The sequence below is a fragment of the Lycorma delicatula genome, chromosome 10 (assembly GCF_047948215.1).
Source record: "Lycorma delicatula isolate Av1 chromosome 10, ASM4794821v1, whole genome shotgun sequence".
Classification (NCBI taxonomy): domain Eukaryota; kingdom Metazoa; phylum Arthropoda; class Insecta; order Hemiptera; family Fulgoridae; genus Lycorma; species Lycorma delicatula.
In genome coordinates this window covers 536,535-558,633 of record NC_134464.1, presented here as the reverse complement: position 1 = coordinate 558,633, position 22,099 = coordinate 536,535, and the positions used below count along the sequence as shown (strand labels likewise).

General features: G+C 29.3%; 1 protein-coding gene across 1 annotated transcript in view; it reads left to right on the top strand.

Moving 5' to 3' along the window:
- Positions 1-595: 595 nt before the first annotated feature.
- Positions 596-22,099, top strand: part of LOC142331640 (uncharacterized) — a 33,323-nt gene continuing 11,819 nt past the window's right edge. Inside the window, exons 1-4 of the mRNA XM_075377664.1 lie at positions 596-680; positions 12,552-12,629; positions 15,199-15,336; positions 20,899-21,087. Of these exons, the coding sequence (XP_075233779.1) occupies positions 596-680; positions 12,552-12,629; positions 15,199-15,336; positions 20,899-21,087 (490 nt within the window). The remainder of the gene's footprint in view (positions 681-12,551; positions 12,630-15,198; positions 15,337-20,898; positions 21,088-22,099) is intronic.

The window sequence follows — 22,099 nt, the reverse complement described above, 5'->3', positions numbered from 1 at the left end:
ATTTAAAATAAAATTCAAAATATTGTTTGATTTTTGTGACTATTTTTATTTTATGTTTATTATCATACAAATACATATTTTGTTGTTGGTTCAGTGGGTATTTTCTTTCCATAACTGACAGAACACTTACAGTTTATCTCTTGCATTCAAATTATTCACTTACAAAACAAAAAAATTCTCAATAAGCACTAAATTTGTGTTATAAAGCCAGATTTTGAAAAAAATTGCAATTATTCTTATTTATGTGGTCCTTGGAAAATTTTAGGTCATCAATGCAGCTCATGGTGCAATTTGGGTTGGCCAGGATTGACTAACACAATTACTTCACTTCATTTTCAAATTTTCTCTTGATAAACTGGGGCAAAGATAAGTGCAGAATAACTCACTCTTGTATTCCAAATTACAAAGTAATGACAAATGTGAAGGAAATTACATCTGATAATGCTCATAATAAAGTTTACAGATTCAATTCATAAATGTTCAATGTGGTTTCCTATGGCTGCACAGCACACATCTAAGCGGAGTCTGAACTTGTCCCACACGTTACGAAGAATCTCTTGTGTTACTGAGTTACTAAAGTTAAATCTGAGATGAGATGTATGCTGCATTGCAGTTGCTGACAGATTTACCATACTCAAGAACACAGAAAACCTTACAACTGACATGTAATGGTGGTACAAGTATGCTAGTGGTTGTTTACAAAAATACATGCACTCTAGCAATGTTATTTTAAACTTTCAGACCTACTCTCTCAACTACTACATAGATCAGTCAGATATAATTTATAATTCAGGAAATATAGAATTACTAAATTGAGTCCATCATTTAGAATTGCCCTGTATATTTTTTATCTCAACTTTATGCCAGTGTGAAATACACAAAAGAAAAATCTAAACATTTTTTTCATTATTGATTGAAATGGACATTAATGATTTTTCATTATTGCAAACACTTTATCAAGTTTTTTCAAAACATACAAGTTTTTTTATTATCAGACAAACCATTCCTAATTAACTGCCATTAATCGAATAATGATAAAATTAAGATATACCCTAAATTAGACAAGGGTAATTAGGAGTGATAGTTATATATTATAAAAAATGTCAAAAATGGTACTGCTCTTTTATTTACTTGGCACAATTTCAGAAACTGAATTTGAATGTGTAGGTTAAGAGAACAGTGAATAGAAAATAAAATCCGTATTATTTTCCATTTATTACCAAATGAGTCATTAAGTTTTAAGCTCGACAGTGATAGGAAGTAACTAGTTAGTGGTAAACAAGAAATACCATCAATTATGTTAAACGAGAGGTACTAAGAGAGAACATAGTTTCTAATTATAACAAAATTAAAACTTACCTGGAAGAAATCAATAGATAATTATTTCGGATAACCTTAGCCAGTCTTTTATCTTTTTATATATATTTTTTTTTGAAGTTTTAGGGCCATCAAGTGCTATGGTCATTAGCCCCTTCCACCTCAAAAAGAAAAAAACATACTTTAAATGTGTTTTGTAACGCTTTTTTTATCAAAGTTTTATCCGTCCAAGCAATAGACAATTTATTTTCATCTGTGGAGAAGCAAACCTATCCATTTTCTGACGTGATCTATTTAAGAATTGTTATGTAATGGTCAGAATAAAATATTTAATATATTTTAAATTACGCTATAAAAGCTTATTTACATTAAAAGCGTAAAAAATAAAAAATAGTTTATTTTCTCGATTTCCAAATCACATCATGAGATAAATATTAAGATAATAATAGTAAGTGAAGTTATTTAAGTATGAAGTTATATAATGAAGTTTTTTCAGTATTGAAGTTATTTTTATACAACTATCAAAAGTTATCCTCTTAAAAATTAAGGAAGAATATTGCAATGTACATTATATTAAGAAAATAATATTAAAATGTTTTAAAAATTAAATATTGACCCAATACCAAGGATACGAAAGACAAGGATAAGATAATGGACTGGGTTCCTTACTGTGCAGGAAGCAATACACCCACAGCAAGAGATCTGTTATAAATGGGATAATGTGGTTGGAAACGTCCATTAATGGATAAGTAGAGAAAGAAAAACCTCTCCTTGACACCCATTTATTAAAAGGAATAAGGTATTTATACTTATTTCTTATTCTTAAACAATAAAAACAAATAAAGAAAAATAAAATTTAGACACAACAGTTTACATATATGTATAAAAAAATTGCAAATTCTTGATAATTGTTAATAACGAGGCTCTGCATTATCCGATATCTTAATAAAAAGCTGGAAAAGGTATTATATGAAATTTCCGTTTCTAAATAATTAAAATTAAAAGAATTAGAGAAAAAAATAGAAATACATTTTTTAGAGATGGGGAAAACTTTAAGAAACATTTTTCTAAAAGATATTCATATATATATATATATATCGGTTAAATTTAACAAATTCGCTTTAGTAAAGAATTTTTTCCTAAATCTAAACATCCTCTTCAATAAAAACTAAACTAAGAAAAATAAATAAATAAAAAAACATTTGTGCAATTTAGATCCGGGGTCGATAATTTAAAAAAAAATTTTAGATATTTTTTGATAAGTCTATATATATGAAGTATAAGCTATAAAAAAATTTTTGAAGAATATTTAAGTTGTAGGGAGATAGAACAAAAGAACAAAAAACTAATATTTCTTCCTTTTAAGAGGTGGCAGTTGATTTTCTGAAGAAAAAAAATTTGGATTATTTATTTATACATTGTAGGTATGTATATTTTGCTACATTTAAAAAACTTTTGTATTTTTTTCTATATGTTATCAACGGTTTCTGCAATAAGCCATTGAACTCAGCTGCAACTTTTTAATAAAATTCATTTTTCTGCTATAAATTTCCAAACCAAGAGGCATCTCTTTTGCATTGTAACTTATTGTGTTGGACATTGTCAATTAACATAGTACAGGAAAATAAATGATGTTGATATATAATATATATGGTTTTAAATATAATATACAAGGCTCAGCTGATAAATTTTGCACACTAGTATGCTACACGGAGACTAAAGGTACTATCGAGTTGGGTGTAGCAGCACATGATAACTAAAATTCCCCTCTACAAACCTGTGATAATCTCTTGAAATCCATTCACCAGTTGTTTTCAGTAGCAATTAAAATGGAGTCAAGCACAGCCAATATGTCAACACGGTTAAAACAGCGTGCAGTGATCAAATTTTTAAAGGCAGAAAATGTGAATCGAATATTTTTCATCATTTAAAAGCAGTTTACAGTAGTGAAACTGTTGATAGGAGTACTACTGTGAATAGGTGGGCGTTGAAATTTAGCAAAAGTGAAGCTGGTAAAGTGACAATTGAGGATGCACCTTGCAGCAGACAACCAGTCTATGACTGACGAGAAACATCGAAAGAAGGTGGGCAATTTAAAGTGTGGCGACGCACTTCAAATGCTTCAAAGTGACTGGCGAGTTACCCAGCAATGCATCGCTATTCAGTTAGGCATATCTAAAGAACGAGTAGGCCATATTATCGAGCAATTGGGTTACCGTATAATCTATGCACAATGAGTAATGCACGAACTCTCTGATGACTCTCCGCAAGCTGAAATTTGAGCCTATTCCCATCCACCATACTCGCCGGATTTGACTCAGTGCTACTTCTACTTCTTCCCTCATCTCAAGAGGGATCTCAAAAGTAATCATTACACCACCGACGATGAGGTGAAGGAAGCTGTGGTCACTTGGATCTGAGAAAGACCACCAGAATTTTTCTGTGAAAGAATGCAAAAACTTGTCACACGCTGGGAAAAGTTTAGCAGTGTAAATGGGGATTATATTGAAAAATAAATACTGCATTTTGTAGCTACGGTATTGTACTTTTACTTATTTTTTATTTTATTTCAATACCTCTTTTCATGTCCATGCTATGTATGTGCAAAATTTATTAGCCGAGTCTCATATAAAAATGAAGCTTATTTAAATTTAAGTAAAATAAATTTATAAAATATAATAAATAATAGAGCAAAGTTGAAAATAACTTTTATAAAATATGTATACCATTGCTGTTATTGCATAATAAATATCCCAGCATTTTACTCATATCAAGAAAACAACGTTGGTTTTGAAAGCTGGTTAATCACCCAGGTTCTTGGTTCATGTAAAGTAGAGGAGTGTATAAGATAATAAGTTATAAGATATAAGATAATGATAAGATATAAGTTATATATGAAACAACACTTTTCAATTAAATTAATTTTATAAGCAAAATGATGTGACAAAAGTAGATAATTCCCTGTCTGGATTCTTAGTTATAATATCTTTATCGGTTTATTTAGAAATGAAAGTTAAAATAATAATTTGTCCACTGACCTGATCCACTAGTAAACTTATTGTCACAAATCAATTGTTTAACAGTTGATTTTCAAAGTTGAAGGTTTTGAAGTTCAAATTCTAGTTTACATTTGGTCACTTTTATACGGATTTGAATATTAGACAGTGGATACCAGTGTACTTTGGTGGATGGGGTTCAATTAACCACATGTCTCAAGAGTGATTGACTTGAGTCTATACAAAACTACACTTCATTTACATGCCATACATATCATCCTCATCTCATTGGCCTGGTGGGGGGTTACTCATTGTTCAGTTGTTTAAGAACTTGATTGAGTTCCATAAATGATATTTTTGTTATTTATATGTTTTATCACACTAAACATTTTATTAAAAAATTAAACCAAATTGCCAAATCATGTCTTTTGAAAGCTATGAGCCATTACAATGAAAATTTATTAACTTGCAGCTATCACAGAGATATGAATTTTAATTTCTTTTAGTTTCATAATTAACATTAGTAATCATGTAATAAAATATTTAAAACAAATTTAGTTTTGTTCAATATTCTAGCCATTCTACTACAATGTGTGTATTTTTACTTTGAAAAATTTATTTGAATGTTTATGAATGTAGTATTCTTTATATAAATATCATGCAAGGAACATCAAATTAAAATGGAAGAAAACTAACTGCAAGAAAAATGTTGAAAATTTAAATGCATGGTTTATATGGTCAGATCATCAGAGGTGACTAAATGAGACTATGAATTTGAAATTAAGATTGGTAGATGAAATAGAATAAGAAGTTTTATGTGTGTGTGTGTGTGTGTGTGTGTGTGTGTGTGTGTGTGTGTGTGTGTGTGTGTGTGTGTGTGTGTGTGCGTGCGCATACGCGCGCTTTTATATTTATGTGTAAATCAGTGTACATTCCTTTTCTGTAAATATCAAAAGTGTTTTTATAATCTTTAGAAATTAATTTTAAATTAGAAAATGGTAACATCTGTTTATTTTCAGTTTCTTAAGTGCTTGTGCAAAATTAGAATCATGTGCAATGTCTGTTTAGACTCGCTGGACCCATTTTCAAAGTCTTTTCAAGACATCTTTGTTAAAGACACTACAAACTGTCTGTCCTAAAGTTGCAAATTCTTTGTGTATAATGCACAGCTCACATCACTTCCATATTTTCATTGTTTGTTGGCAAGGTTGATCTTCCAGAGTGAGGGTCGTTTTCAATATTTTCTCCGCCCTCTTTGAAAGCTATGTACCACTTAAAAACCATAGTTTTCGATAGAGTGGCGTCTCTATAAGTTTTGGTTAAAGAATCAAATATTTCTGTAGCAGAGTTGTTGAGTTTCACTTAAAAATTGATAGTATAGTGTTGTTCAATGTTTCCTCCATCGCAACCACGATGAGGTTATAAAACATGACTACACACGAACAGCAGTAATACGCGACTGACTGAACCAATCCAGTTAAAACAAGTATACATGTAGAGCCAAGCTACATGAAGGACGTTTTACATTACCTGTTTGTAGGAAAATCAGTACACTTACTTTTGAGACAAACCTCATAAATCATTATTAATAAATAAATAAATAAATATATATATATATATATATTTTTTTTTTTTTGTCTTCAGTCATTTGACTGGTTTGATGCAGCTCTCCAAGATTCCCTATTTAGTGCTAGTCGTTTCATTTCAGTATACCCTCTACATTCTACATCCCTAACAATTTGTTTTACATATTCCAAACGTGGCCTGCCTACACAATTTTTCCCTTCTACCTGTCCTTCCAAAATTAAAGCGACTATTCCAGGGTGCCTTAGTATGTGGCCTATAAGTCTGTCTCTTCTTTTAACTATATTTTTCCAAATGCTTCTTTCTTCATCTATTTGCCGCAATACCTCCTCATTTGTCACTTTATCCACCCATCTGATTTTTAACATTCTCCTATAGCACCACATTTCAAAAGCTTCTAACCTTTTCTTCTCAGATACTCCGATTGTCCAAGTTTCACTTCCATATAAAGCGACACTCCAAACATACACTTTCAAAAATCTTTTCCTGACATTTAAATTAATTTTTGATGTAAACAACTTATATTTCTTACTGAAGGCTCGTTTAGCTTGTGCTATTCGGCATTTTATATCGCTCGTGCTTCGTCCATCTTTAGTAATTCTACTTCCCAAATAACAAAATTCTTCTACCTCCATAATCTTTTCTCCTCCTATTTTCACATTCAGCGGTCCATCTTTGTTATTTCTACTACATTTCATTACTTTTGTTTTGTTCTTGTTTATTTTCATGCGATAGTTCTCGCGTAGGACTTCATCTATGCCGTTCATTGTTTCTTCTAAATCCTTTTTATTCTCGGCTAGAATTACTATATCATCAGCAAATCGTAGCATCTTTATCTTTTCACCTTGTACTGTTACTCCGAATCTAAATTGTTCTTTAACATCATTAACTGCTAGTTCCATGTAATGATTAAAAAGTAACGGAGATAGAGAACATCCTTGTCGGACTCCCTTTCTTATTATGGCTTCTTTCTTATGTTCTTCAATTGCTACTGTTGCTGTTTGGTTCCTGTACATGTTAGCAATTGTTCTTCTATCTCTGTATTTGAACCCTAATTTTTTTAAAATGCTGAACATTTTATTCCAGTCTACGTTATCGAATGCCTTTTCTAGGTCTATAAACGCCAAGTATGTTGGTTTGTTTTTCTTTAATCTTCCTTCTACTATTAATCTGAGGCCTAAAATTGCTTCCCTTGTCCCTATACTTTTCCTGAAACCAAATTGGTCTTCTCCTAACACTTCCTCCACTCTCCTCTCAATTCTTCTGTATAGAATTCTAGTTAAGATTTTTGATGCATGACTAGTTAAACTAACTGTTCTGTATTCTTCACATTTATCTGCCCCTGATTTCTTTGGTATCATTACTATAACACTTTTTTTGAAGTCTGACGGAAATTCCCCTTTTTCATAAATATTACACACCAGTTTGTATAATCTATCAATCGCCTCCTCCCCTGCACTGCGCAGTAATTCTACAGGTATTCCGTCTATTCCAGGAGCCTTTCTGCCATTTAAATCTTTTAATGCTCTCTTAAATTCAGATCTCAGTATTGTTTCTCCCATTTCATCCTCCTCAACTTCCTCTTCTTCCTCTATAAAACCATTTTCTAATTCATTTCCTCCGTATAACTCTTCAATATATTCCACCCATCTATCGACTTTACCTTTCGTATTATATATAGGTGTACCATCTTTGTTTAACACATTATTAGATTTTAATTTATGTACCCCAAAATTTTCCTTAACTTTCCTGTATGCTCCGTCTATTTTACCAATGTTCATTTCTCTTTCCACTTCTGAACACTTTTCTTTAATCCACTCTTCTTTCGCCAGTTTGCACTTCCTGTTTATAGCATTTCTTAATTGCCGATAGTTCCTTTTACTTTCTTCATCACTAGCATTCTTATATTTTCTACGTTCATCCATCAGCTGCAATATATCGTCTGAAACCCAAGGTTTTCTACCAGTTCTCTTTATTCCGCCTAAGTTTGCTTCTGCTGATTTAAGAATTTCCTTTTTAACATTCTCCCATTCTTCTTCTACATTTTCTATCTTATCTTTTTTACTCAGACCTCTTGCGATGTCCTCCTCAAAAATCTTCTTTACCTCCTCTTCCTCAAGCTTCTCTAAATTCCACCGATTCATCTGACACCTTTTCTTCAGGTTTTTAAACCCCAATCTACATTTCATTATCACCAAATTATGGTCGCTATCAATGTCTGCTCCAGGGTAAGTTTTGCAGTCCACGAGTTGATTTCTAAATCTTTGCTTAACCATGATATAATCTATCTGATACCTTGCAGTATCGCCTGGCTTTTTCCAAGTGTATATTCTTCTATTATGATTTTTAAATTGGGTGTTGGCAATTACTAAATTATACTTCGTGCAAAACTCTATAAGTCGGTCCCCTCTTTCATTCCTTTTGCCCAGCCCGTATTCACCCACTATATTTCCTTCCTTGCCTTTTCCAATGCTTGCATTCCAATCTCCAACTATTATTAAATTTTCATCTCCTTTTACGTGTTTAATTGCTTCATCAATCTCTTCGTATACACATTCTACCTCATCATCATCATGGGCGCTTGTAGGCATATAGACGTTAACAATCGTTGTCGGTTTAGGTTTTGATTTTATCCTTATTACAATGACTCTATCGCTATGCGGCTTGAAATACTCCACTCTCCTCCCTATTTTCTTGTTCATCACGAAACCTACTCCTGCCTGCCCATTATTTGACGCTGAGTTAATTACTCTAAAGTCACCCGACCAAAAGTCGCCTTCCTCTTCCCACCGAACCTCACTAATTCCTACTATATCCACGTTTACCCTATCCATTTCCCTTTTTAAATTCTCTAGCCTACCAACCTTTTTTAAGCTTCTAACATTCCACGCTCCGACTCGTAGAATGTTATTTTTTACTTTTCTGGTGACCCCTTCCTTAGTAGTCCCCACCCGGAGATCCGAACGGGGGACTATTTTACCTCCGGAATATTTTACCAAGGAAGGCGCCTCCATTATTGCTTTTGAAAATGCAGAGCCACATTTTCTTGGAAAAAAAAACAGCTGTAGTTTTCCATTGCTTTCAGCTGCGCAGTACTCAGAGGACTGAGTGATGTTGATATGGCCGTTTAAGTCATTGTGACTTGCGCCCCTAACAACTACTGAAAGAGCTGCTGCCCTCTTTCAGGAATCATTCCTTAGTCTGGCTCTCAACAGATACCTCTCCGATATGATTGCACCTTCGGTCCAGCTACTCTGTATCCCTGAGCACTCAAGCCCCCTCACCAACGGCAAGGTCTCATGATTCATAGAGGAGGATATATATATATGTTAATAAAAACATTAATACTATGAAGGCCTGAGGATTGTTGTACATAACTCATATACATGATAGTTCTGTAACATACAAGACACTCTAGATTTTCAAAGACCACAAACAGTATCCTGGAAATTGAAAGGTGAGAAAAAAGGATAAAATGCCAATGGCCAGAAAATTTTTAATTTAAATTTTTAATTTAATTTAAATTTTTAATAAATCATTGAAGTTAAAAAAAATACACCTAATATCATTTAAATTAAAAAAAATATATATATATAATAAAGTAATCATGATCATTAATTTAATAATATCATTTTTAATACTGGTAAATCATTAAATATGAACATAAATTAATTAATCGTTATAATCATTATTTGATTCACTCTTCCAAATTTCAAAGTTTAATAATGTTGGATGCAATTTCTATATGGGTGAGCCCTTTCAGATCAAATGCTGCTGGTATTTACAGACTATTTTGATCATAGCATTTAATGTTACATACTAAAGAAGAAAATAATGGAGAATAAGTACACATAAATTTTATATAAAATGTATTCTATTTCAGATTAGATGCTGTTAAATTTAACTTTTGTGTTAATATGAATCTTTTTCAAGTTCTTTGTTATTTAAATTTCATTATCTGTCACAATAAATTATATTAACAGTTTTCAATTAAAACTTAAATTATTACAACAGCAATCTAATACAACTTTATGAATTCATAAAACTGAGGAATCTTAGTTTTATATTAAACAAAAACCAAAGAAAGCTTATTTAAAATAGCATCAACTTATTACAATATACTTTTTGATTCTAAAATAAATTATATTTTTTATTCAAACATATATAGTCTAAAATTAACTACTAATAATTTTATATTTCATTTTTTCATAATTTTTTTGTCACATTTCTCTTCTTTTTTTTAAATATGAGAGTATATGCCTGAATAAGTTGCATTGATATGGACTTATAAGCTAGTTTATGTATGTTAGAAATATAACTTTTATTACATCTTAAAATTATTTTTGGCCATAATTTAAAGATACAAGCAACAAAAGAATAACTGCAGTACAAAATAAATAAAATCTAAGAATGGAGCTGAGTAACTATAAATTAAAATGTTTGAATTTTAAATAAAAAATAAGAAAAACTATTTAGAAACAGTTGACTTGATTGATGGATACAAACATTATAAATGGAACTGTGTTAAACAAACTGATACAAACATTGTGACAGTTTATGTTACATTTTAACTATTCTACTATTCTCTAAAGTATTGTGTACTTAGAAACAATAACATGAAATAATTTCTTTCAATACAACATAATTTTAATAAAATAATCAATTATTATTAAACAGCCTATAATGATTATCAATCAGAGCACCTTAAGTTTACATCATTACCAGAAGAAGTAAGTCGACCTAAAATGAATGCAAGATCTTCAATCTTGAATATTAATTATAAAAATTGTTATTTTAAGCATGGGTTCCATTCAACAGTGTTGTTTTCTGGTGCTTAAAAGTTAATTATTTAATGGAGTAATTATTTACTACCAAATCAGAATTGATGTGGTGTAATGTTATTCAACAAGGCTAAAAGAAAACTATAGCTTACCAGTTAAAAAAATACAGGAACTGTGATACTCCTTGTTCTATGGGATCAGAAATTAGGCCATAGTTGGGATAAAATACACAAATATTTGACGCAAATTTCAAATTTGTAGTCAATGAGTTTTCAAAATATTTGGCAAATCGAAATAATATTGAATATCCCCAGCCCTAAATTTGATCAACTTAAATTAAAACTTTAGAACTTTAAATAATTTATTAAGTATTTTCATCTTAACAAAGCTCGGTTTTCTACAACCACTATACAAAATTAATGTCAAAAACTACCCCTCCCTCTTTTTAATTTTTTCACAATTTAGCCATCAATGTCCCACAAGTAGAATTTTTTTGAGTCTTTAGAAGAATTTTGTCGAGCCAATCTGGAAATATTAATCAAATCACAAACCAACACACCCATGTAAATACATGTTACAGAAATTTCTACAATTTTTTGTGTTTTCTTTTTGGTAGTCCTGAAAAATTAACGTTTACCAAAAACCTTGATGTAAAAAATTTGGCTATTCATTCCCTTTATATTATGCTACTTCATCAGTAGTAGAGTTATAGTCGGAAAAGTGAAAAAAAATGTATCAAAATTAAATTGTAGGTATTGTGCTAAATAAAAAAAAAATTGAATAAACCAAATTTCACATTCAGCTAGAGGTGCATAGATTACATGCACACACTACTCAACATCAGAATTTTCCAACCTTCCCAACTCATAGATACAGGACACATAACCTGTCTATATAAAAATATTTACCATAACATGTAAAAGTCATAAACTCAACATGATTTAGCAATATGCGATTTACAAATAAACAAAGTTGTATAACAGAAACAACATACTGAATGAATGAACACAACATAAATAAGAAAGAAAAAAAATACAGTATATGACCACATACTGAATACGTTTCCATCTCTTAACATGCATCATCAGATATTCCTTAAAAGAATCTTATGGAAGCATATTTTCAAGTGACAGAAAGTTGTTTAACTTATCAATTCATTTAATTGTATTTTAAATTGTACATCCAAACATAGGAAATATAGGCACTGCTTCCAATGATCAAGCTTAATCTCTTAAAAGCATTCTACTTCGCAGAATAAAACACACAGGAAGAATTTTTTGTTATTACAAAATATTTTTACCATCAGATTTCAATAAATTAGAGCCTAGGTGAGTGATTAAAAATGTTATTTTCATTCATTGTCAAGTGCTAGTTTTTACAGCTTACTCTATCAAATCTTTTATAATTGTTTGAACATTGCAGAATCAACATGTATGTTATAAATATATTTTTATAACAAATTTCATAGTTATATAAAAGATTTTTTTATTTTTATTTTAACTGAATTCTACCCATAAAAACTAGTACAGTTTTCCTTTCCAACTTGTTTCCACCTTTTCTTTTACAACTTGCCTTATTGAGAATTATATGAGTATGATTTGGACATATATTTTAAACTGTAATAGAAAACTGTTCATATTACTTTAAAAAAATTTAATAATTACAAAGTAAATATTTGGAGAAATTCTCAGATCAGAGAAGAAATTTGATCAGATTTTTCAGTTTAAAATTCCTAAAGCAATGTTCATTATAAATAATAAAATTATAATCAAGATACAATATACCAAGATAATAATTATCATCTACTTATACAAATTAAATTCTGTGTCTTTTCCAAAAATAAATTAAAATAAAGATATGTTATTTGTTTCAGGGAGATGTAAATTGTTTGAAATGTTTCCAAGTGATGCTATAATTAAGAGCAATCCTATGTTGGATAATACAATTTTACGTAAGTGTGTATTATGTTTAATTTCTTGACTCACGAAAAAACAAAACAGATAGGTGTAGTGCAGAATTTATAAATTTTAATTGCCTTTTAGAAATACCTTGAACAAGAAACAACAGTAACTCCTTAAAATATCCATAATCTCATTAACATTGTATACATAGCTTCCAATAAATCTGGAAGGGATATACAAAAAAAAAAAAGATTCAAACAAAGATTGTTACAAAATCAGAGAATTCCGTCTTTAATCAAAATAAATTTTCATCAAATATCCAATGAAGATGTCAAAAAACCTAGTTATATCATAGTCTAGAAATAAAGCAGAGGGTAACAGCATACCATCAAAACTAAATCAACCACCTTTTTTTATCATACCAGCAACATAAGAACATCTAAACTAAACATCTAAATGGATTGAAATTATTAATTTATACGTACAAAGTTGGAAGGAAGAATATAATACATAGCCAGCTACAAGGCAGTTTCCCCAACATGCAAATGTAAATTCTATGACAGGTAGAAAATATTGGTTTAGCAATCAACTGATACATCATTACTTCATGAAGATGATTTTGTTAGGAAGCTGGAGTTTTATGAGGAATTAAATTAATTATTCATTGTAAAATAAATCATCATTTCTTAAGCTCAGTGATAAAGTCTGATGAAGCATATTTTAAGATTGAATGATCAAGTAATCACTCTTAATGTGGAATTACAAAAAATAAATGTTGAGATCTTATTTCTTCAACTGAAACAGAATTCACATCTTAAAATTTTACATGAGTAAGATATTGTTATTGTTATCACAAACATACATCATTATCCCAAACCATTTAACTACTCTATGTTTGGCAGCAAAATAGGGCATCTCCTCACTGTGCTCTTCAACTTAGAAACTACCTCAATCAAACCTTTTCTTGACTGGACCGGATACCAAGGAACAATTAATTAATGAATGACTACACCATTTTTTGCTCTGAGAAATTTTCATAGACATGGTATTTTCTTCAAATCCAAATGGCTGAACCTCTTCATAATCTCAACTGAAAAACTTGATTTATTTTAAAAATAAGGCTGAAGTCTTATTGGAAAAAATGTGTAATTCAGTGGGTTGTGAATTATGGGTAATCAATGGGTGGTGTAAACACCACTTGTAAATAAATATAAACACCACTTTAACCTGTATATAGTACAGGTTAACTCTAGTTTACAGTGAAATAAATAGCACAGATAGGAATTAAATACCTTTTTATTAACAATTATATATATTACTTGACAGCAACAGTCAAACAAAAGTTGTATTAGGCAATGTTATTATGTAGTACTTTTCATTAATCTATTACTAACGCTATTATTACTCAAATGTACAGAGTGTGAATTTAAAGTTATGGTGTTGTGCTGTAGCTACTGAAACAACACAGAAGTATGCAATAAGAAAAATTAATACAATAATATGGCCAAATTATCACCCAGCCAATATGGTTACTTTCACGTTAATCTTAAAACGATAAAAATTAAATTGATTCATTTTAAAATTATTCATTCAACATGAATTTTCCTACAGAATGATGTTGGACTTATATGATAGCAATTACAGGTACTATATATCTAACTCCGAGTGCTGACACCTCGGATCAAAAGTATAACTTCAGTATAACAGATGAATGATACACTAATCCATCGGATGAAATTAATGTGGTAATTACCTTTAATTAAAAATCTGAATAAAAAGTAAACATGTTATACCATGAAGATGTTAGTAAAAATTGGAATTCTTGTTAAAGAAAAATGTATTATAATAAACAGATTTAAGATCCCAGGCAAAGTAGTTAACTTTTTCCTTCAGTATCCCAGCCTAGAGTATCTCAGGGAAGGTTTAATTACTGAGCATTAATTAACCTATTACTACCATTTTTATTTTTAAGTTCTAATTAACAATACTTCCTAGCCTGGTGATAATGGAATGTAATAATCTACAGGTACACTTACTAACTGGATGCAGGTGCAAGTGGACTCTTTTCCAAAAAGTTATCTGGACACTTATGGAATATCATAAAAATCTATCAATATAAATTACTCAAGTTGAAAAATATTAATGTGTGCCTTACATAGTTAACTTTATATTGCTAGAAATTGTTAGTAATAATCTAAGGAGTAAATGCATTTTAAGCAGTCCAGATTTTCTCAATTAATAAATGATATTGAATAAGATATAGAAAAAATTGCTTTATTGGCAATTCTACAATGAAGTCTTCAGCCAGAAAATGTCAAGTAAATATTTCAACAATGAAATAGGAATTGTATCCACAGTCATTTAACTAAGAACTGTTTTGTTAAAAGTGACCATAAAATCCTTCTTACTCGACATTCTTTATTTATGATTACCGTTCTTACTTTATGATACATAAATAAATTTATTGATTAAAAAGATTATTTCAATTAATATATTTTGATGCAATACTTGTAACAATATACCGCAATCCACTACTTGCAAAATATTATTTATTATTCCTATTATTGTTGCATTGTTGTTTTTGTTTTCATCTTTTATGTTTCTTTATTCTACTTACAGATTATACAAGGACAGAAATGATATTCTCTGTAATAAGTTTATTATTAATAATGATGGGATTTTTCTTTTCATTCTATACATTTCGCAATCCAAGGTACATGTTTAAACGACTAGCTGGTGGTATTCATTTTATAACTTGTAAGTATTATTTCAACCGGTTTAAAACTAATAATTCTAAAAAACTCTTTTTACAAAAATTTTACATTTAAATTTTATGAATGAATAATATTTTAAATGTGAAATGAAAATTAGCATAATAATCATTTTAAAATTAAAAATTACTCAGTAATAAGCTTACTTAAGTAAATAAATAGAAATCTTTTATTTTGATCAGTACATAATACTTTATACAGATCATGTTAAGATGGGTAGATATGTGTAGTATTCCATAGATAAAAAAAGTAACTGCCAAAGACTTTACCTGGCGGGATCATAGGAAATAGAGATAAAAACTTGGATCACAGCAGCCCTTCACAAAATACACAATTATAATTTTAAAATAGATATTAATTATTTAAAATCTAAACACATGAAAAAATTTTAACATAAATACATGATGGTACTCAATATAAAAAATAAGTATAAAATATTTCATAATTCAAAAGTCATTTATGAAAATTATTTGGATTCATATTTATTTACAAGTTGAACAGAATGCAGATTTAGGTTTTTATATTTTTTATTTAGTATTTGAAAATTCATCGACCACGTGTTATGTTTCTGTAAAAGAAAATCTTTTAATTATATTTTAAATATAATGGTGGGAAAATTTTGTAAGTAGTTAAGTAAGTTATTAAAAAATGGTAATGGAAACAGAATAAGGCCCTTTTCTCAAAAGCAGAAGTATTATATTGAGTTAACATGAAAAAATTTATTTTCTCTGGTTTGATTGACATTTTAAGATTAAATGACTATTCTTTTTAACAAAGATTGCGCATCCATAAATACAAACATTTTTAATTTTCTAAATATGGTTTACGTAATTCATACTGATGGGCTCCAGATAATGACCTGACAGCCCATATTTGTATCTTAAAAATTTCTTCAAACTTTTTAAGGAAGCCCGAATAGTTTATGTTAAACTTCACATAATAAATATTAAATAATGTTCATTATATTTAATAATGATAAGTTTAACATTTTATTAAAGCACTTCAAAGGAAAACAGGAAGTTTGATGTTCCAAAAGAAATCAATTTGATCATGTGAGAATTCCAATTAAATCTGTTTTCTAATAAAGCAGCCAGGAAATCCATAATAATAATTAACAAATAATAATAATAATAAATAATATACAGTACTAATAATTAATCCATATACAAGGAATTTTTTATTTCTATGTTGTAGCTGCACTGCTTGAACACACCCATAATGCAAGTTGTCTGTCTAATCTGAGATTATTTTTAATTGTTTCTTTTCTGACCATACCGACTCTGTATGACAAATATAAATATAATAGAGCTGTTGTAATGTCTTAAATTATTTCCATGTTTTTATATTGTATATATCATGTTTTTATATATCCATCTTTTTTATATTTAATAATGTCATAATATCTTAAATAATGTCATATTAAATAGTCATAATTAGCTATTTCATGAATGTATCTTGGTAGAATAACAAAATTGTAGAAATGGTTTATTATTCATTATCAAAAACAGTAGAAATAAGGTATCAGGAAGTGTCCTTACTACAAATAAGAACAATCTTCTTTTTTTTTACTGACATTTTAAAACCCCTGATTAAATATTTTACAAACTCCATCATTTATGGGATTACATAACATTATATTATTGCACCAGTCTGTAAAGGTTATTTGAGGTAAAAAAACAACTTATATCCATAACATATTATGTTATTTCTACCTGAATTAAATTATCCCAACAAACACAATATATATATTAATTTCTTGCTGAATATTACTATTCTGTTAATGGCCCGACTAGCACTAGATAGGGAATCTTGGAGAGCTGCATCAAACCAGTCAAATGACTGAAGACAAAAAAAAGTTAATGGCCCATAAACTGTACCTGTCAGATATTTCAATAATTCTATTTCAACTGCTTCAAATATCAATTTTTCTGACCCATTAATTAAGGCCCAACATTTCAAATCATGTAACAAAACAGATCTAAGAGGGTGTAAAGTTTCAAAATATATCGTTTTACACTTTAGAGACTAATTTTTTCCTTTATATATAGGTCACTTAATTCTTAATGACTAAAGTTTTGGGTATTTATAATCTTTTAACATTTTTATACAAAAAGAATCCACAGTTTTTAGATCCATTTAGAATCATCAAATATGATAGCATGAAATATACTATTAGATCTGTTTCTGACAGAAGTGAATTGGCATACGTCATGCTGAATATATACTTAAATATTAATGTTACGAAAATATAAAGTGGGGAATTTTTTTTGTTTATTTCTATGTTGTGGCTACATTTCTTGACCACACCCATTCTGAAAGTTGTCTCCGTAATTTGTGGTTATTTTTCTTTGGTTATTTATGAGTAGTAATTTTCATGTTATAAATAGTGTTTTGTGTAAGTTTATTCCACTTTTTATTAAAAAATCATATTTTCATAACTTTTGTCCTGTGTGTCTAAAATAATGGACATAACTCCAAGAAAGTGCAAAAAATTGTTTTTCTTCTGAGCATATCAACTCTTTCTATATGACACAACTACAAATAACTACTGAGTGTAGTGTTGCACTTGGAATAGTGAATAGTATCTTAAAATGATTTAAAGACATTGGTTTCTTTTCACCTCAAAGGAAATGTAAATGTGGCTGTAAAAGAAAAACTATTCCCAACACAGGATTGGTTATTAGCAAGAAAAAGTAAACGTGACCCAAAATTATTTGCTGCAGACCAAATTGAGAATTAGCAGCCAGTGGAACAGATTTACACATGACAACTGTTAGATGACAACTTTTGCAGCTGGATGGAAAGCTTGTCAGCTAGCTAAAAAGCAGTTACATTCATATGTTTAGGAGCAAAGCGTTCCATATATTAGAAAAGCATCAGATGAAAATACATTATTGGCTCATACACAACTTTCACTTAAACCTCCCCAGAAAAAAAATGTCTTGGAATTGTTTCACATTTGATTGTCCTTGTTCATTACTTCCAGTAGATGGTATGTTGAAAAGGTTGTGATACAACTTCAAAAAAGAAACTCTCACAAGGTAACAGAATGTTTCAGTAAGATCATACCATACTGCCAAAAAAGCGGACAAATTTATCAAAGAACAAAATTAAAGTGTTTCCATGGCAGGCAACTGGCCAGATATAAACCAGATTGAAAATCTTTGAGTAATAGTAAAAACAATGTCTTTCAAAACTGAATTGTACAACAAAAACTGCCCTCATTAAGCAACAATATTGATATGATTTTATGATGAAGAAATTTAAAAAAAATGAGTAGTGTGCTTGTTGATTCGATGCCAAATTGTGTACATGAAGTGATTAAGAATATAAGAGGAAATTTTAATTACTAGATATTCACAAATTCTACAGGTATGATTTTTTTCTAAATAAAGTTATCTTTTATTAAATAATATCTGTGTTCGGATTAATTTGCATGCTAATGAATACTCCTGTTATAATACAGTCTTATACTCTTTAATGACATCAAATGAAAGTTGAAGAAGTAGCTTAATGAGAAGAATGTGAAAAATATTTGTAACCAACTTATTAAAATATAAAATTTGGTAAATTAATTGATGATTTTAGAATTTTTCGTTTGTACCTCAAATTAAATGTAAATCAGAAATGTTTCTTAACTAACTATCCCACCAAAACTATCCTCTTTTTACATAATTATTATATCTTAAATTAAATTTTTGTTTATTCTCCAATTCACTTATAAGAAACTTTAAAACTAAATCATTAAAGCTGTTTCTATTTTTTTCAGGAAATAGATAGTACACAAGTGCTAATTAAGCAGGCATTACAGCATTCATTTAAACTATATTTTAGATTAGTTAAACCTTACTTGTACAAAAATCTTGATATATATTTACCAGGTGAGAAACTTAAAATTGAACCACTACAGACTAAACAAAATTGTAGGCATGTAACATTTTATGAATTAAATGAAAAAATGAAAACATAAATTAAATTCTGTATTTGCATCTACAAAAGTTTACATATTTACCATATTTAAAAAAAAATTCAAAGTAAGCAATATATTTTATGTGCTCAAGTGTTCATATTGAGAGTCAGCTAATGCAAAATATTGTCAATACCCTTTCAACAAAAAATCTACAGATCTCTTTATTTAATGTTTACCTTCATTTCATTGAGAGTGTGGGAATTTGATTCCTAAACTCTATCCTTCAAACAGTCCCAAAGGAAAGAATTGCAACTAGACAAATTTGGAGAACATGGATGCCAAAGCACTCGCCTGACAGTTTGTTCTCTTGTAAAAACCGCATGAATGCATGCTAGTAAATCTTTGTTTGTGACTTGTTACTCTATGTTGTAGGAAGAAATCACATTCTTTTTCACAGCACAGTTTTAAAATTGTGCAGCACACTTTTAATATCATACACCAATTTTCTCATTGTGAACTGGACACTCAAACATCTGGTGAAGATTTTCAGTCATAAAATACCTAGTGTTGTAAATTAACATGCCCAGATAAAAGAAATCATGCCTCATCTGAATTAAATACAGCATCAGGTCTATCTGTCCTTCAACAATGTTTTTGGGAAGTCAGTCGCATTAAGACATTTTGGTTTGTTTGTTCTCTTAAGTTACTGCAAAGTTGCTCACGATATTGTTTCAAATTTAAATCATGAAGAATCTTTACAAGATGTGTATTTTACACCTCTGTTATGATAACTTATATATGAATTTTTTTCAGATCCACAGAAATTCTTTTTCCGTTATAGAATCTGTTGTAGTCTCTGGAACCTGATGGAAGGTTGCCTATTTTCTGTTGCATTTGAAACCAACTCAAGATGGCATTTTTTAACCAAATCATGTCTGCTAATCTTTACTGGGATACTGGCATTTAGAAATTTTTCCATAATTTTTTACGGGTTTTTAGAAAGAATCCAGAATTCACATAAGCTTTCATTAGCATTGTTTTCCTCTATCAAATAAAGCATTTTAAAAAAGATAACTGCAGAGAAAGAGACTATATTGAATGGAACATGCATGAACAGTTTACAGCTGACAATAATAGATAAGAGTAGTAACATACACAATTAATAATGGCAGTAGCAGGAACATTAGCATCATTAAAGACAGTACTCAAACAACTGCAATTTGAGCCGATTTGGTTTGGTTTTAAATTCTTCACCTGGTATATCAAATTAACTAACTAGTAGTATCAACAAACAATTAACTATTATTTTAATGAAAGTAATGATGAAACATTAAGATTTCCAACATATTTTATTTATCTTTCTGGTAAACATAATCTCCTAATTTCTTTTTTAAGGTAAAAAATAAAATTTATAGCATATGAAAAATGCCAAGCTAACCCAGATTCAAATCTGGAACTTACTGAATAAAAGGTAGACAAATAGACATAACCATTCCTGTATGGAGGTTGTTAATATGTAAATATTATCAAAATTTGTAAATAAATAAATTTTAAAAAAGTGTTATATATAGTTCTTAAGCCTAACCTACCTTTGTTAATGTCATGAAAGATTATTAATAATTCAAAAATTATTTTTAGGTTTATCAGTAATGGTGGTCATAGAAGTTTTAATGAGTTCAATTGTCTATGAGAAAGAGCATCTTCCAGTGGTACACCCAAAGAAAGCTGATTATTATTATGGCTACTCATTTTACCTAGCATGTTTAGTTTTCATTTGCAATTTATTGGCTGGCATCGTATTCTTTTGGTATTCAAAGAAACGTAAAGGTAATAAAGCACCTACAGATGAAATAGCCATGGCTGATGAACCGACCATAATTGGTCGGTAAATTTAATATTAAATATAACTAATACACTCATTAAAAAAAAAAAGAAAGAAAAATTTATTGTCATGATACTATAAACCTATGTTAGTAATATAATTGTCAGATGTCCCTCAATATTCCCAGTGTGTTCATTTCTCTTTTACAGATTTTAATTAAGTTTATGTAGTGTAGAATTTTTATAATAATTTAAGAATTCAGAATTCTATTTTTTTCCTCAACTTTTTAATATATCTATAATTATGTAAATGTAAGAAACTATCTTTACTAATTATAAGACCCCCTATTTTTATCTAGGTCCACAATTTGAAAATAATGAAGGTTTCAGGTATAGAATTAACATGAATTATGCTATTCTACTTAGTATTTAATCAGACTTTGACTGGTAAATGAAAAAAGTAATTGCAAAATAATTGAGAAAAGAAAAGGTGTGCATATAATTTGTATTCTGTAAAAAAATACTATTATAAAAGTAATTATTAGTAATTTAATTTAAAGTTTTCAAAGTAAATTTTTGCCAATGAAATCATTGAAGTTTATTTATTAATTATTTTTTGCAGTTATTAGTTTTATGATGATTTTGATATCTGGATAAATCATTGATTTATTTTTAAACTGAGCAAAGTTCATATTGCTGGACATTACAAGTCTACAACTAATGTAATCCTTTTTTACTATCAAATATTATATCACCAAGAATTCTAATGTAAATAATGGCCTTAAGTGAATATAGATTAATGTTGAATAGTTTTTATATATAGCCTGTATAGAAAATGTGCATTAGAGGATAATTTATATATCCTCTATAATTCGTCAGATGAAAAATGTTTATGTCTGACTGATCATAGCTACTTTATTTACCAACAATTTAGCTGAAATATTTGAAAGGATATCAAATTAATTCATGTCACATCTTAGGTGCACAGCCCATGCAGGGCCCTGGCCTGAGCCCACTG